Below are 15,323 nucleotides of genomic sequence, written 5' to 3'. Positions count from 1 at the left end.
TAGGAACGTGCGCAAAGAACTAGGCTGCATTTATCTAAAAAATTTCTGAGGCAGAATCACGATCCTAAATGTGTTTTAGGCATTTTCAGGGGTTAGATAAACGCAACCATGTTCTTCAAACGCGTTTAGAAACACGTTTGAGACCACGATCAGCTCAAAAGTTTGATCAGAACTTGGAAAGAAGCCAAACCTCCCCTCCTCGCTACGAAATTTAAAACCACAGAATCCGTAAAGCCTCCTCGGCCGTGTAAACGAACGATGTTCAAAATCATAATTACATTCGTGTGCGTGTAATTCCGCATTCAAATTAAGCACTGTCAGTACGTGTGAAAGCAAGGTCAGAGATGTTGGTCTTTGGGATAGTGGCCTCCCAGTTCATTGAAGCAGACAAGAAGCCCTTTAAAGATGACCAGGAGAACTCATTTGGAGACGAGTTTAGAAATATGTTTCACACTAATTGGGTTATTTTCGTCTACCTACATAATATGTACCGGTATGCACAAATTAGCATCACGTTTCTCTAATCAAGCTTCTAAAATCACACTTTGGCCGGTCCTAATCCGGTGGGGTTTTCCAATCAAGATTTGCTCAATTCTGGGTTTGTGGTCTCTGCAATTAAGTTGACCAGAGCTGCAACATGATGTATGGGGACTTGTAAGTTCAGCTTGATCACACACTATATAGTAACTTCTCCAACAAACTCCATGGGCTTTTGATATGGTTGTATGATGCCTGGTATACATACATTATGTATGACTGACTGTACTCTTGCATGCATGCATGTACACTGTATGCATACTGCTGTGCATCTGATTTGACGAGTCAAGATTTGCGACACGGCTGCTGCGTGGAATGTCAGTTGCAGTTAGCAGCCAGGACAAACTGAACAGAATGGCTCTAAAACATTAATTAGAAATGTATTTCACTAACAATGATTACAAGTGTGATATTTTCTTGCCATCTGAAACTGGACAAGGAATTTTGGTTGTCCCTGCAAAGTGGATTACAGTGTGTTTAGCGACATTCTTGATAATTACGTGTATATATGGAAGTCTTTGCTACAAGGCTATGGCAGAGACTCCAACCCAAAGCACCTTCTGATCTGGAGATTCTCCCGCCTGAAACCCCTAGCAAACGGGAGATTCCAAGTTGATGTGTGCGAAGCGCGAAATTCCCAGGTTCTAGATGCTCTCTAGTGCTATCTAAGGCTTATTTTTTCAACATACGATAGCAATAAGTAAGAAATCCTTTCCAACGGGAGACACATAGCCAGGGCGGGAGAAATCAAATCATAAGCGGGAGAACGGGAGATTTTGCAAAAATGGGTTTTCCGCGGGAGATCTCCCGTCGAAAACGGGAGAGTTGGAGTCTCTGCTATGGTCATGAATGCACTGATAAGGAAGAGATCACACTTTGGCTCAATAGACCACTAGTGTAATGATATCTTGGTGATCTGTGTTGTCTTGTTTAAAAATACATGTGTTTGTAAATCATCATAAATTGTATGTGATAGCAATGCTACAGTTTGAAATCAAACAAAATGTGATCTACATGTACAGGTCCTATTGACCATTTTCAAGTTTGGTAAAGAAAAAAAAAAAGACATATCACTAGCCTCTGTTGAAAAGCACAAACCGATGTGAAAACAGAAGTTATGTACAGTTGTAATTAGTTGTTATTGTAAAATAATTTGGATGTTTCATTGTAATTGAAATGTTGAACATAAATTGCACAAATATGTGACATAGAACTTTTTTCTGTGATTCTACTTTACAGAGTAACGAAAACCATAGTACATCTTTCCTCAAAACCATGGATTTAATGCGATCTGGCCAATCTATTGACTTGTTCGAGTTGCACATTTCTCTACAAAGTAGTTTTGCGCATTGCTATTGTTGTTGTTGTTGATGTTATTGTTGTTATTTTTCTTTTGAAATACTAATCGATCATCACTGAACATGTTATAAGTGGTAAGGAATAAACTTTGCAGATTAAGAACTTCATTAGCACAGCTCACTCTGAATTTGCCAAAGAATAAATGCATGAAATTTTGACAGTAAAAAAAAAAAAAAGTGGCACAACCTCAAATGCTGATAAAATAAACATGTGACATTTCTGCTCAATAGTACTTCAAGGCCCTCTGCCATAATTAAACCTCTTCTTTTCTTCACAAGTCCACCAACTGTCAAATGTACATATGTACTTTGAATAACACAATCAAATATGCTACAGTATGACACTTACAGATATCTGTTGAGTACGAGCTAAAAACAAACAAACAAACACCCAAACCCTTCCTTAACCCCACCCCCCCCCCCAAAAAAAAAAGAAGTATAGCAGAACAAACCCAACAGCACTCATAGTGCATCCCCAGCTACAGGTTAATACACCGAGCTTCTCACACTTTCAACATTTTTGCGAGTACAGTGCAGATGCAAGCGGGACTCAACATACACACTCTATTAAATGCACACAGCATGTATATAAATGCGTGCTGAGCTGGCTCGGTGAGTTCAGACGGTGGTCAGATGTCAAGTAAGGTGAGATGCAGATGGGGATTATACGCAGCTCTCACTCTTTAGCATAGTGCAGCTGTACAGGCATCCAGCTCTGTCTTTATAAGTTGTGCCTCTTTTACCCCCCCCCCCCCCCCCCCCCTTCTCTTTTCTCTTGACACTTGTACTACTGTATAACCTGAAGTATATATCAAAATCTATCAAAATTACTGGCATCTCTTTCGTTGCTTCCAAAAATTCTTCCATTTTCTCTCCCTCTCTTTGTTTCCACCCCCTTTCCCTCTCTATTATTAACTAAATGCATGTGTCTTATCTATTTATTCTTTATACTTATTCATTCATCTCTTACACATCTGTATATTTTGGGGGCTGCCAACAACAGCACACCCTAAAGTGACTACAAATTGATGCACAGTATGAAAACAACAACAACAAAACACTGCTATGGCAAGAGTCACATGATGGTTTAAATACAAAATGAGGAAAATGTGCATGCATACAGGTACAAACATACCGAGTACCAGTATGCTATCGTATTCATATATTGTTATGTTCTGTTGAAGAAGCGAAAATAAAATTGCATTGAAATGAAGTGAACTGAACTGAACTGAATTGAATCAAATTTTGGAAAAAGCATATACATACAAATCACATTATTTCAAAAATTTCTCTTTGTTGTTGTTGCTGTTGTTGTTGATACACAAAAAGATACATGTACAAAATATTAAAGAAAAAGAATACTAGTTGGCTGCTATAAATTGCCTTTCTTCCTCATATTGCTGCAGTGGGTATAAACCACACTGTATATCAGCGTCCTACCCCTCTCTTTGGTACAAATCAAACACACCTGAAACTGACTTCTCTTCCCCTCAACATACAGGACAGTACATACATAACTCGTTTTAGCTGACAATATTGCATTTCTGACAGATCTTAAATGCCATCAGAAATATCCAATATTGAAAGAGTGTTGGGACGAGAGTGTTGTACATACAGTTGTATCAAGGAAGATTTGAATGCAGGCAAGCGAATATCGAGAAAGTTATGACTGTGTGAATGTCAGCATTCATTTTATGCAACTGTAACACTTGACGCGTGGGTTCCCCTCGTTCAATAGTACAGCAAATGCCACCAGGTTTACACCCACTGAGAAGAGTTCATCATTTCCCTTGAACTATACTCGAGTATACATTTAACAAACATCATATAGACAGACACACTATAACACCATCTTGGTATATTCATTTCTATACATATTCAGTATAAATTCTATCTTTGTCTGTGAATAAGACAAATGTGGAGGCCTGAAATAAGGGGTATCAATCATTTGACGGAGACAGTTCTATTGAAATCAAAATAGTTGTTCCATGCACCCAAAGGCTTCTGATGTTGGATGATTTACTGCCATCAAATAAATTCTTTGTTTATTTGTTTGCTTGTTTTATGCTCAAATTTCCAGAGCCCTACGATTGGACCTTCCATACACTGATAAACTACTGTATACTCTGGGGATTATTTTTCCACAAATTTAAATCCACCTCTCATACAGTATGCTTCTGTGTCCCACACACAGCACATAAATGTTTTGCAATATATGCATGTATCAAATAACACAAAAAGCTTTGATAATCTCATTACTGAGAACACATTATAATCTTTCTGAGCTGTTGTCATCATATATCAAACTGAACATTAAACATATCTACGATGCTTCTAAAACCAGTGCATCATTTATCCTAAATCATCATACACTGCAATAGCTTGCATTGTCCAATATTGATGTTTCCTTTGCACGTGAATAAACTGTTGTATTGTATTGATTGCGGATCTCTCAGAATTAAATGATACAAAGTTACAGGTACAGTGTAGATGCATGTAAGTATACGAACAGCAAACACTAGTAAAGTAGTGTGAGGGTAGTATCAGATATCATAATGTGGGCTAAGTTTGTAATGGTACATTACGTTTGAAGAGGAAAGCACAATTATGCTTCCTGTTTCAAAGTTGCCTACAGTAATTCATTCCACATTGATGCCCATCAATAAAGCAATTCATCACTCAGTCAATGACACAGTGACATATAAATCTGTTTATGGACTGTTTACTAGCTGTTGGGTAGAATAAAAAGCCTGCAGATACATGTACATGGCTGCATTTATCATCTTTGCCCTGTTTAAACGGCTTTCAAAAGCCGTTTCCAAAGCCCTTTAGAAACGGCTTCCAAAATAGTTGCGTTTATCAACTCTTTGCGAACACGACAACTGGCCTGTCACTGCACAGCTGCATTGCGCAATTCGACCCGAGGAGAAGAGGTCATGTAAGGCGTGCATGGTTCGTAACTGCAGTACAAAGCCGTTTCCAAACAGTTTTGCGTTTATCTTGCTTCAAAAGGCTTCTAGAAACAGGTTTCTGGAAACCTGTTTAGGAAACCTGTTTCAGAAAGCACAAATTTGCGGCTTTCAAAAAGGCTTTCAAAACAGCTTTGCGTTCATCATCTCATAAAAATTCCCAGAAAGCCGTTTGGAAAACCTGTTTCTGCCGAGAAAAAGAGTTGATAAACGCACCCCATGTTGACTCTCTACTCCGAATCTTTGATAATTCTCAATCCACTTTCACCATTTTCTTGCAATGATAGCACATTCTGAAGGGCATTCACAGTCTTTGCAAACATGGAGAATTATTGTACGTCCACAAAGCTCTTTACAAAGTTGTCATCCACATTGCATCACATCAAACAATTCCAAAAACTTAAACTGTTTGTTCTGTCACAACATTAACTTTATGCTTTGTTTCAAGAAACCAGCTCAACTGTTTTCTGTCCTTGCTGGTTATTGTGATGCAAATTACTATTTTGGGTGTTTTTTTTTTTATGTTGATTGTTTTTCTCTGCTTTCATCCATATTTGTCAATATTGCATGTTTATACACGTGTGTAGAATGTTATGGTAGATCTGCTCGTTTTTTATACACTCGAAAATTAAGCATTTAAATAGTAATGTACATACATGTACAGTACAAGCAATAGAAGGCGCAGTAGAAAGCAGTATCTGTAATATAATCACATTGCAGCCCAAGTACAATATACTGCTTTTTTCCGGGGGGGGGGGGGGGGGGGCAGTATTACAGTAACAATTTCCACACCTGAACAGATTTACAATTGTATGGACATTACTGTGTACTGTAGATAATTTACACATGAAGGTACAGTGTAGAACATCAAGATTCTTATTTACCAGACAAACGTGTTCTATAATGAATTTTAATAATCCTGAAATATTCTCGGTTATGAGATGAAAGAAAGACAAGAACTTTGCCTTACAAACATACAATACAACTGTACGATGTATACTAACAAACAATGTACAAATTGTATGTACATACCGTACATTTGTACACTGTAAGCATTTGAGTACTATGGTCTCATGCACAATGTTCAATGAATTGCAACTGACTCACTGGTAGCATATCACATTCCACACAGTGTACAATGTGTACTTACATACAAGTATTTATTCTGATGATGAATAATTAATCACTCATTCCAACCATTTATGTACATTTCAGCTTTCAGAAACGTGAGTGGGCTTCAAATATTTACATACCATGCACAACAACAACAACAAATGCAAATCTTGTAGTCATGATTCAATTCAATATGCTAATATCCTGCACCCAGATACAATGCAATTTGTCTTAGAAAATGCTGTATCGGAATAATGTGGCTACTTCGTTGTGCCCCCGTCAACACAATATGTAGCAGTGAGTCATACTGCATCATACATACGACATGTCTATTACAAAGTGTACGCCAGCAGTCATATTAGGTCCCTACACACACACATACACACAAAAAAACAACAACAAAAAACACACACATAGTGATGTGACAAGCTAAATTGATTCTGAAAATACCTGGCATTCCACACTAGATAAAAACACCCTGTGAAAGACCGTCCATTCCCATCTCAGGTTGGGGAGCTCTGCTGATATGATGGACACTCTCCATATACTGTGTACTTTGGTTCAGCTCAGAAGTGTATCAAGTAGAGTAGCAAAAGTTATGGTGGATTGGAAAGGCTATCTGGTACATAAATCCTATGATATTCCATTCAATGTTAAACAATGACCACACTAAATGCAACAAACACAAAGTATAAAAAATGGGGCGATGCAAATTTAATCGATATCTGTCATTTCAAAAGAAATGAAAAATGAGAAATTTTAAGAATTTGTATATTTTCACTAAACAGCAGTAGCCATAGCAACCACAAATATGCAAATTAGATAAGACAATGATGCCATAGCTGCACAATTCTCTTGATGGCATTTACAGAAATCATGTTTTAGTTGATAATCTGTGCATATGGACGACCACCCTCTCTCTCTCTTCAAATTCATTTTGCCAAACAATTACACCTTTAACATACAGGTATTTGGATGGAAATGAAAACCAGGAAGGATCCACAGGGTGTGGCTTGTTGTATTGATTTAATTAAAAAAAAGAATAGGAAAAAATAAGGGAATTAGGTGAAGATTTGTGTGCTACTTAGCTGGAGGTGTATGAGATGACATTATCTCATTATGGCTGTGACAACTTGCACTGTTTGGACAAAACAAAAAATAATGAAATATGAAATTTCACAATTATGGTCAAACTAACATATTTGATGGCCACTTGAAATTCAACTTCTACTTTTTCTTCCTCACTTTACAGACTTATTTCACCCTGAATATGTGAGGTAGTCTTTCAACATAAAAAGCAACATTCAGCGTCAGACATCCGATCTGCATCGGAGTGACAAACTGGGAATTGAATTTGACTAAGCACGATCATGTAATTCAATTGATGATCACGCAGCATAAATCAGGCAGCTAATCCACACAGAGGGATACCCGATGCATGCATAATTCACAGACGGGACTAGACAATTACAATGACCTTCGGGGCGTTAATCGGGCACAATAGTTCCATTTCGATTTGCATGCCGCTCCCTGGATGTCCATTGTACATACATATTGTAAGTTCATATTCCGGGTGTGCAAGTCCACAGTGCATAATCCTACCAAGTATGTGAATTCTGCAGGCAAGCTGCAATCTGTACTTTTAATACTCATATCATCAAAGCTGAAGCGCTTGTACACTGCAAATGTACAGCGGTTTTATTGTGATCGTTGGGTACAGATGTGCAGAATCTAAGGGTACCTACAAGTACATGTACAACTGTACATTGTATGTGTTACAAGGGGCCCTGGCAATAAGTTTCCCCCTAGCATCATTAACTCAAGGGCATTTATTAGGTGATCCGAGTATCCTTCGGATCACCTTCTGTATCTGTACGGATTCTTTCTTCTTCTTTGTTTCTTTATTTCTCCGCAAAAGTTGTGCAGAGGTTAGCTCAGAAAGTCCGCTGCCTATCAATTTCAAAATTATACCATGTATGCATCATGTCCCAAAGACGACAAATCTAATGTATCATTGTGATCAGTCGACCGTGACGTCACTATGACGTCATTATATGAAAACACATTCTCAATCATATCTCATTAATGGAATGAAATTTTTCAATGAAATTTACGTCACATATATTTCAAATTATGTGCATTCTACTCATGTTCTCAAAATCCATATTTTCTCTTAAAACGTGCGCGTACGCGCGCGTTGAAATATTTGTATGCTCCAATCGAGCTCAAATTTTTTTTGCACACGTTTCAGACCATTTGGAGTATTTTTTGAAAATTGAAAAAATCGGACGGACGCGTACGCGCGCGCGCATATACGCACGCACAGCTCATGTGCAATTGAAATTTCCAGTTTTTTCACTTTGATCAGATGTCTGAAATGTAAAGGAATATCTATACCAAGTTTCAAATCAATGCGACTCAATATGACGTCATACGGGCCCGTCAAAGTTGAAATTCCGCGCGCGCGTCAATGGCGATATACAGTGCAACTATGCCAAAAAACTGCTAATTTTAAATTCGATTTTACTCGTCAGGATGGACGGTGACCCCCCATTTTCTTTACATATTTTAAAACCTGATGAGTTGTACATGTCATTTCATGGGATGGCAATGCTGACAAAATGATTAAAAGATCACAAATTTCTTAATAAAGTAAAAAAAGTAAATTTTCAAAATGACGTCATCAAATTTCAAGTTCATTCGAGCGTATCTCACTAGTCCTTTGTCAATTTTCACCCAGATTTCAGTATTCTGTAGCTTATTTAATGTTCTTTCAAACATAAAATTACAAAATTTTGATTGGATAACGGTATCACCTCGTAAAAATGGATTGAAAGTAACCTTGTCAAATTTGACCAGTTTACGTGTTATCTCTATGGGAGTGCAGTTTTTCTGGAAGTGAAAATTGACATGACTATCTTTATCGAGCACTAGCTCACTTACCCTTCAGTAAATTTCTCCCAGATTTTGATATGTTGTAGCTGAGACTTTACGCTACCGTAAGTGTGCCCTTCGTTTTTTCATACGATGTCGGAATCACGTCAAAAATTTTGGTTGAAATTCAGGCTTATCTTCGATGTATTGAGATATTTCTTTCTTTCTGCAACTTTCTTTGCAATAACTCAAGAAAAACACGCCCTATCACTTCTATATTTTGCACATGTTTAGTTCATGTCACGTACACTATTTCATAAAATAACAACTACTTGATCGGACACCATCTTGGGTATGTAAATTAGGGTCAAAGGTCATAAGTGTTTCATCCTGTATCTTAGTGAATACATGTCCTGTCTTTCCCATATTTTGCAAACGCAAAGACCATGTTACAAGGATCATTTCATAAAATAACCACTTTTTACTCTGATGCCATCTTGTCTGTGCAAAGTGAGGTCAAAGGTCATATGTACTTCTTTTTGTATCTTCGTTATGACGTGTTATCTCTATGGGAGGGAATTTTTTTAAATGTGAAAATTGACATGATTGTCTTTATCGAGCACTAGCTCACTTACCCTTCGGTGAATTTCTCCCAGATTTTAATATGTTGTAGCTGAGACTTTACGCTACCATAACTGTGCCCTTCGTTTTTTCATACGTTGTCGGCATCACGATAAAAAAAAAAAACTTGGTCGAAATTAAAGCTTATCTTCTATGTATTGAGATATTTCTTTCTTTCTGCAACTTCCTTTGCAATAACTCAAGAAAAACACGCCCTATCACCCCACATGTTTAGTTCATGTCACGTACATTATTTAATGAGATAACAACTACTAGATCGGACATCTTGGATATGTAAATTAGGGTCAAAGGTCATAAATGTTTCATCTTGTATCTTGGTGAATACCTGTCCTTATATCTTTCCCATATTTTTCACACGTATAGACGATGTCGCGAGAATCATTTCACAAAATAACCACTATTTCATCAGATGCAATCTTGGGAGTGCAAAGGTGGGTCAAAAGTCATATGTACTTGTTGCTGTTTCTTTGTTATAGTGTATGCAGAATTTGGTACCAAACATGGCAGATATGACTCCCTTTGCTAAATGAGAATGCAAACACCACACGGCCAATGTCTCTAAACACAGATGGAACTTGTATGGTCATGCCTATTGCAATCAGGACTCGAATCATTGATTAAACAAAAATCGGATCACCTTAATTTGTCAGTGATGACAAATTACAATCTCTAGTTTTAATCTTGCATCTCCATGTACTGACCAAACAAAAATAGCCATAATCTCCATAAAACACATTGTGAGTGCATTACAAGAGTGCTATGCATACTATACATTGAGGTCAATTTTGATGCACAGAATCAAGAATAAATATCAACTCTTTTCATGTGGCTATGATTTGGGTCCCTCCATCCCCCCCCCCCCCAAAAAAAAAAAAGAAAAAAAAAATCTTTGATCTAGCAACTCTGCCTCTGCAAAGAATGAGCATTAAAAAGTGTGCTACATGTACACTGTATACTCCATCTGAACTCTGAATACAAACTAAAAATCTATGAATGCATGACATAAGTACAGTCTGTATGCATGCATGTGTATAATCATCTGTAGCGTACATTGTACTAAAGAGCTTCAAAAGAAAACTCAGTGATTGTACACGATGTACATAATTGAAAACTGGAACCAAATCCAATATGCCATGGACTCAACTGGGAAGACAATACACACATCAGCATACAATGTGTACAACTGTATTGCAGTACCACCATTCAAGTGTGTGCACATACATTGTACAATGTATGCCCAAACTGTACTCAGGTATATTGCATTAATAAAACCCAAAAATGCAACCACAGGGGGTAATCTCATATGCGTTTGTACTGAAGCTAATCCCCCCCCCCCCCCCATCTCCCCTGGAATATGAATTTGTTAATAATAAGAAACTCTTTACTGAAGAAAAAAAAAAGTCTGTCAAAAAGCTACTTACAGTATAGTAATTTCCTTGAACTGTCTTTTCAATTTTTTTGGCAAGCACATGCTATTTCCATTTGCCTGGATGTTTCTATTAATACAATGTAAGTACATAGCATTGGCACTGTGCCTGTCAAAAATTGTCATTCTGATGGAACATTGACCTCTCTCACTCTGCAGAGGTCTAGAAACTCATTTCATTCTACATGAATCTACATAACAATCACTGTACACTGCAGCAATAATTTTTGAAGGTAACATAGTACAAGACATCTCTTTTTCAAAGAACAACATTAAGCGGACAAATGGTAAATATTCAGAATACTGACATTTATGCATAAAGTGACTAGAAATATCCCTCATTTTCACAACTTTGTTCGTAAGTCTGTTATCCCATAATCTCTAAAGGCAAATATTACATACCATAACACACACACACACACACATTGTACTGTATATGTATGCATTTACTGACATTTAGGTATACAGTATGTATGCATCTTTTAAGTGATTAGAAATATCCTTCATTTTCAGAACTTTGTTTGCACGTCTGTTATTCCATAATCTCTAGGCAAACATTACATTTATATTAAAAATAACACACACACACACACACACACACACACACACACACACACACACACACACACACACACATTGTATACACCACTGTGTATGTTGTATCCTGATAAAAGTTAGCTACAGCTACAATGTACCCTATAAATGAACTTGTGTGGGCAGCAGGACACTCAGGTAAACAAATCCTGCTATCAGAGAAAGCTGTGTCAATTTCCACTGCCCAAGGCAATAAAAGAGAAAGAGAAAGAGAAACGACTCTACCCAGAGAGAAAAAGAGGGAAAAGAAAACCCTTTCACAGTATCCACTACCTCTCCCGAGGAATATACCAATTGTACTTTGGTCAGTCCCTTAGAGCAGTTTCCAAGCACCAGTTCTTACAATATTGTACTTTGGCATGGACAGAAATGCATCAATTGCAAAATTGCTTTTCTGCAACGCACTGGTCTCAGAGTAACAGCGGATGCACATTACCAATTACTGTAGTAGCTTATGTACATTACACTACAAACTTGCCTACTGCTCATAAATGGTTTTTTTTTTTTTCAAGGTTTAGTAGAAAGTAAGAATAATAAGTTGTAACAAATTAACCTGAATATTTTTGCAATGCCTAAAGGATGAATCTTAAACATCCAAACAGGGCTTTATGTATATACACAAGTACACTGTACATCAAGTTATTATGTTGGTTGAAATACACATTGTATGACATCTACATGTGTACTTGTTTCAAACCAATTGTTATATAAATCAATAAGTTGCAAATTCAATCCATGGGCAAATCCTTGATAAATATGTACTGAGAATCGTTATTTAAAAGAAAAAAAAAAGTTTTGAAAGTCACATACACGTAGGTGGCTAATTTCCTATACACTGTACTATAAACTGTCAAAATCAAGACAAATTACTACATGTATGGTCAAACTCATTGTGACATTCTATTACATACATGTACTAATGAAGAAAATGCTATGATACCGTAGTTAACAAGAAAAAAATCTACTTTCTTTTTGATATATAGTATTCAAAAGTTGTTATAATACATTGTACCACTGTACAATGTGCTACATGTAGGACTTGTTTTGGAAAATTTCACAAATTGTACACACTGTTTTGTCATGACAACCACACACATTTGTACAGTGCAACAAACTTCAGCAGCTACAATGTATTAACATGGCTAAAGCACATGAGGATACATAAAAACAAACTTCTCAAGTATATCTGAACCAGCAGTGGGGTGGGTGGAACTTTCTTGATAAATGCTGATGATAAAAGTATTTTGTGTTTTGAACTTTGAAATAAATAGTTAGAATGTGTGGTATCAGATAGCAGCTAGGAAGAATTTCAGTGCAGAATAAAAAAATAAGTTTGTAGAAAGTAACCCTAAATCTAAAAGGGCTTCGAGGGGGCGGGGCAGCATTGTGATCATTTCCCAACCACAAAAAAATTGTGCCTTGACCTCTTATGAACTTTTGAGCCTAGAGTCTTACACATCAGCGTCTGATACCATTTTTTGTTTTTAAGTTTACAGTTACAGTTTATATTTATAGCTATCGCACAACAGGGAAATTCACAGTTGTACATGTGTTGAAAATGACTTTTCCCAATACAGAACACATGAACTAGCTTTAAATGGTCAACAAGAACTATATCATAATCACTCTTTTTATGCTTGTAAGTTTACTATTTTAAAATTTGCATAATTCATTGACGATCAGAACAAATGTTATGATTTCGGAGATTTCAGAAATCTGATTAGTCATACAATCCTGTATATTACATCCCAGGCAATATGCGCGGCAAACTTGACAGGGGTTGGATGCTCCATACAAGCTAGCTTAGATCTCAAGGTTGGGTGGGAGCAATCTCCTCCTCCCCCCCCCCCCCCCCCCCCCCCAGTAGGGCCACCCCCTTTAATGTTATGGTATGGCTTCCTCACAAAGGGTAAATATGTAAACTTCTGTATCTTACCAAAAAACAAACAAACAAATCTTGTCACCCTGGTCCAATGGCATGCTTTGCCTGTAGAACCTCTATTCATATTCAAAGTGAGAGAGATCATCAACTGAAAGAAGCTGCTAAGTATATTACGTTGTTTTCTTGCATTTTTCCATGTTTCAGTACCATCATCTTCATCAGCATATAGAAGTAGTAGGTATGGAGATTTCTGTCATTCTTTCAATATAGTACTTGGTCATTCCTAAATCTATTGAGTGTACAAGTTTGTTGGGTGGACATGCAAATATTATGGAAGAATTTGGTGTTGTAAGGTTGTTGTAAGGACCAATGTTCGCCCAACCTTCAACTGTATACTTGAAAGAGCTGAGTGAAGAAGCTGAAATCAAATGCAAAATATGGCAATAATTATTATTATTACTATCAATAATAACAATAATAATAATAATAATAACAGTAATAATAATAATGTCTTTAATCTAGATTCTACTTCCATTCAACTGTCACCAATAACACTCAAAATTTGGGAATCCCTTGAATGCTGAACAGGCTTTGATGAGAAACACTGTAGAAGTACATGTAAATACATGTATGTACATGTAGACACATCTATGTATAGCTAGCCTCATCCAGCATCCAGTTGCTGAAATGTTTTAAAGAAATTGAACTGATGAAAAACGTCGCACTGTTTCACATCGAAGTATGACTACGAGAGACATACCATCCATTCATTGATTCAAGTGTTATTTAACACACATTACTCATCAACATTTACATTTTTGAGATGCAGGACATTACCCATTGCTAGACAGAAAAATCTGTCTGTCCGGAGGAGTTTTTATTTTTATTTTTTAGAACCTCCTCCGTAGATATAGATTAGTAATATAGCAAGGGATTCATGAAGTCAGATGTGTCCGCGGAACATATCCCGGGCCCGACGACAAGATACAGACCGATTTTTCTGTCAATGAATGTTATTACTGTCTTCAGAATTAAATTAGCAACTACTACTAGTACTAGATTGTACATCATGTGACATGAAATCAAACAGATCTGTACTTCTGAGAGAGTGGTGAAAATCTTCTCAACATACCGGTTGCTTATCATCACCAGATGAGTTTCATTTTTTACATTTTACAGGCTCCCCAAAATGATGTGATATCTTGCTTAGCATACCGACTTGACAGGCAGCATCACCAACGAGTACACCAATTACGAAATTACTATACTCTCAAGAATAGGTCTACGTTAATCCCAGTTTACATGCCGTTTACATTAGGTTTGCAGATTATCTACGTGAATAGTATTGGAGCCACAGCTGTGTGCTGATCGCTGCTAGCCTAGCAAGCGACCAGCAGTGCAGCGCAGCTAGCTGCAGCCCGTAGTAGCCGATAGCCTTCCTTACCCATCACCCACGACGACACACTTTATGGACTGCATTCTCTTCGATTCTCCTCAAACCAGCAGGGTGGATCAAGTATTTTCCCTCCTACAGATCCGGAGCTATCAAGGAGCAGACCAGTTGTCGAGATAAAAAAGGGAACGAAGAGTCAGTTACACAGAATGATCATCTCGTTCGTCGTAGTTCCAGGGTTTCTCTCTTCAATGGAGGCAGATGACGTGCATGAGATTGAGAATAGTATACGGCAGCAGTGGTAGAATAGCTCGGTGATGTTTTTTTTCACTCTACACCCAGCTCGCTAGTCTCGTTGAACAACTGCACACGGTACATGGTACATTGGCCCAAAACAAGCACGCTCCCCGATTTCGCTGTCTCCACTCTAACGTTGTAGCGATAGGGAGTGAAGAGGATTTGAAGGGTCAGCATAATTTCTCCTGCAGAAAGGGAGCTGCGAGGAGGAGCAAAGTTTACAATATATTCAAGGTTC

The 15,323-nt window shown here is 37.4% G+C and overlaps 1 protein-coding gene across 1 annotated transcript in view; it reads right to left on the bottom strand.

The window, feature by feature from the left end:
* The window catches only part of LOC139710352 (ras-related C3 botulinum toxin substrate 1-like), a 41,959-nt gene extending 26,893 nt beyond the window's left edge, over positions 1-15,066 (bottom strand). Inside the window, exon 1 of the mRNA XM_071622275.1 lies at positions 14,840-15,066. Within this exon, the coding sequence (XP_071478376.1) occupies positions 14,840-14,874 (35 nt within the window). The 5' untranslated portion in view covers positions 14,875-15,066. The remainder of the gene's footprint in view (positions 1-14,839) is intronic.
* Between the last annotated feature and the right edge of the window lie 257 nt (positions 15,067-15,323).

Source organism: Diadema antillarum, unplaced genomic scaffold (assembly GCF_040938485.1).
Source record: "Diadema antillarum isolate AM-2024a unplaced genomic scaffold, OU_Dant_1.0 seq00001523_RagTag, whole genome shotgun sequence".
In the NCBI taxonomy this organism is placed as follows: Eukaryota; Metazoa; Echinodermata; class Echinoidea; order Diadematoida; family Diadematidae; genus Diadema; species Diadema antillarum.
Note: the sequence above shows the minus strand (reverse complement) of the source record. Positions and strands in the feature narration are given on the sequence as shown.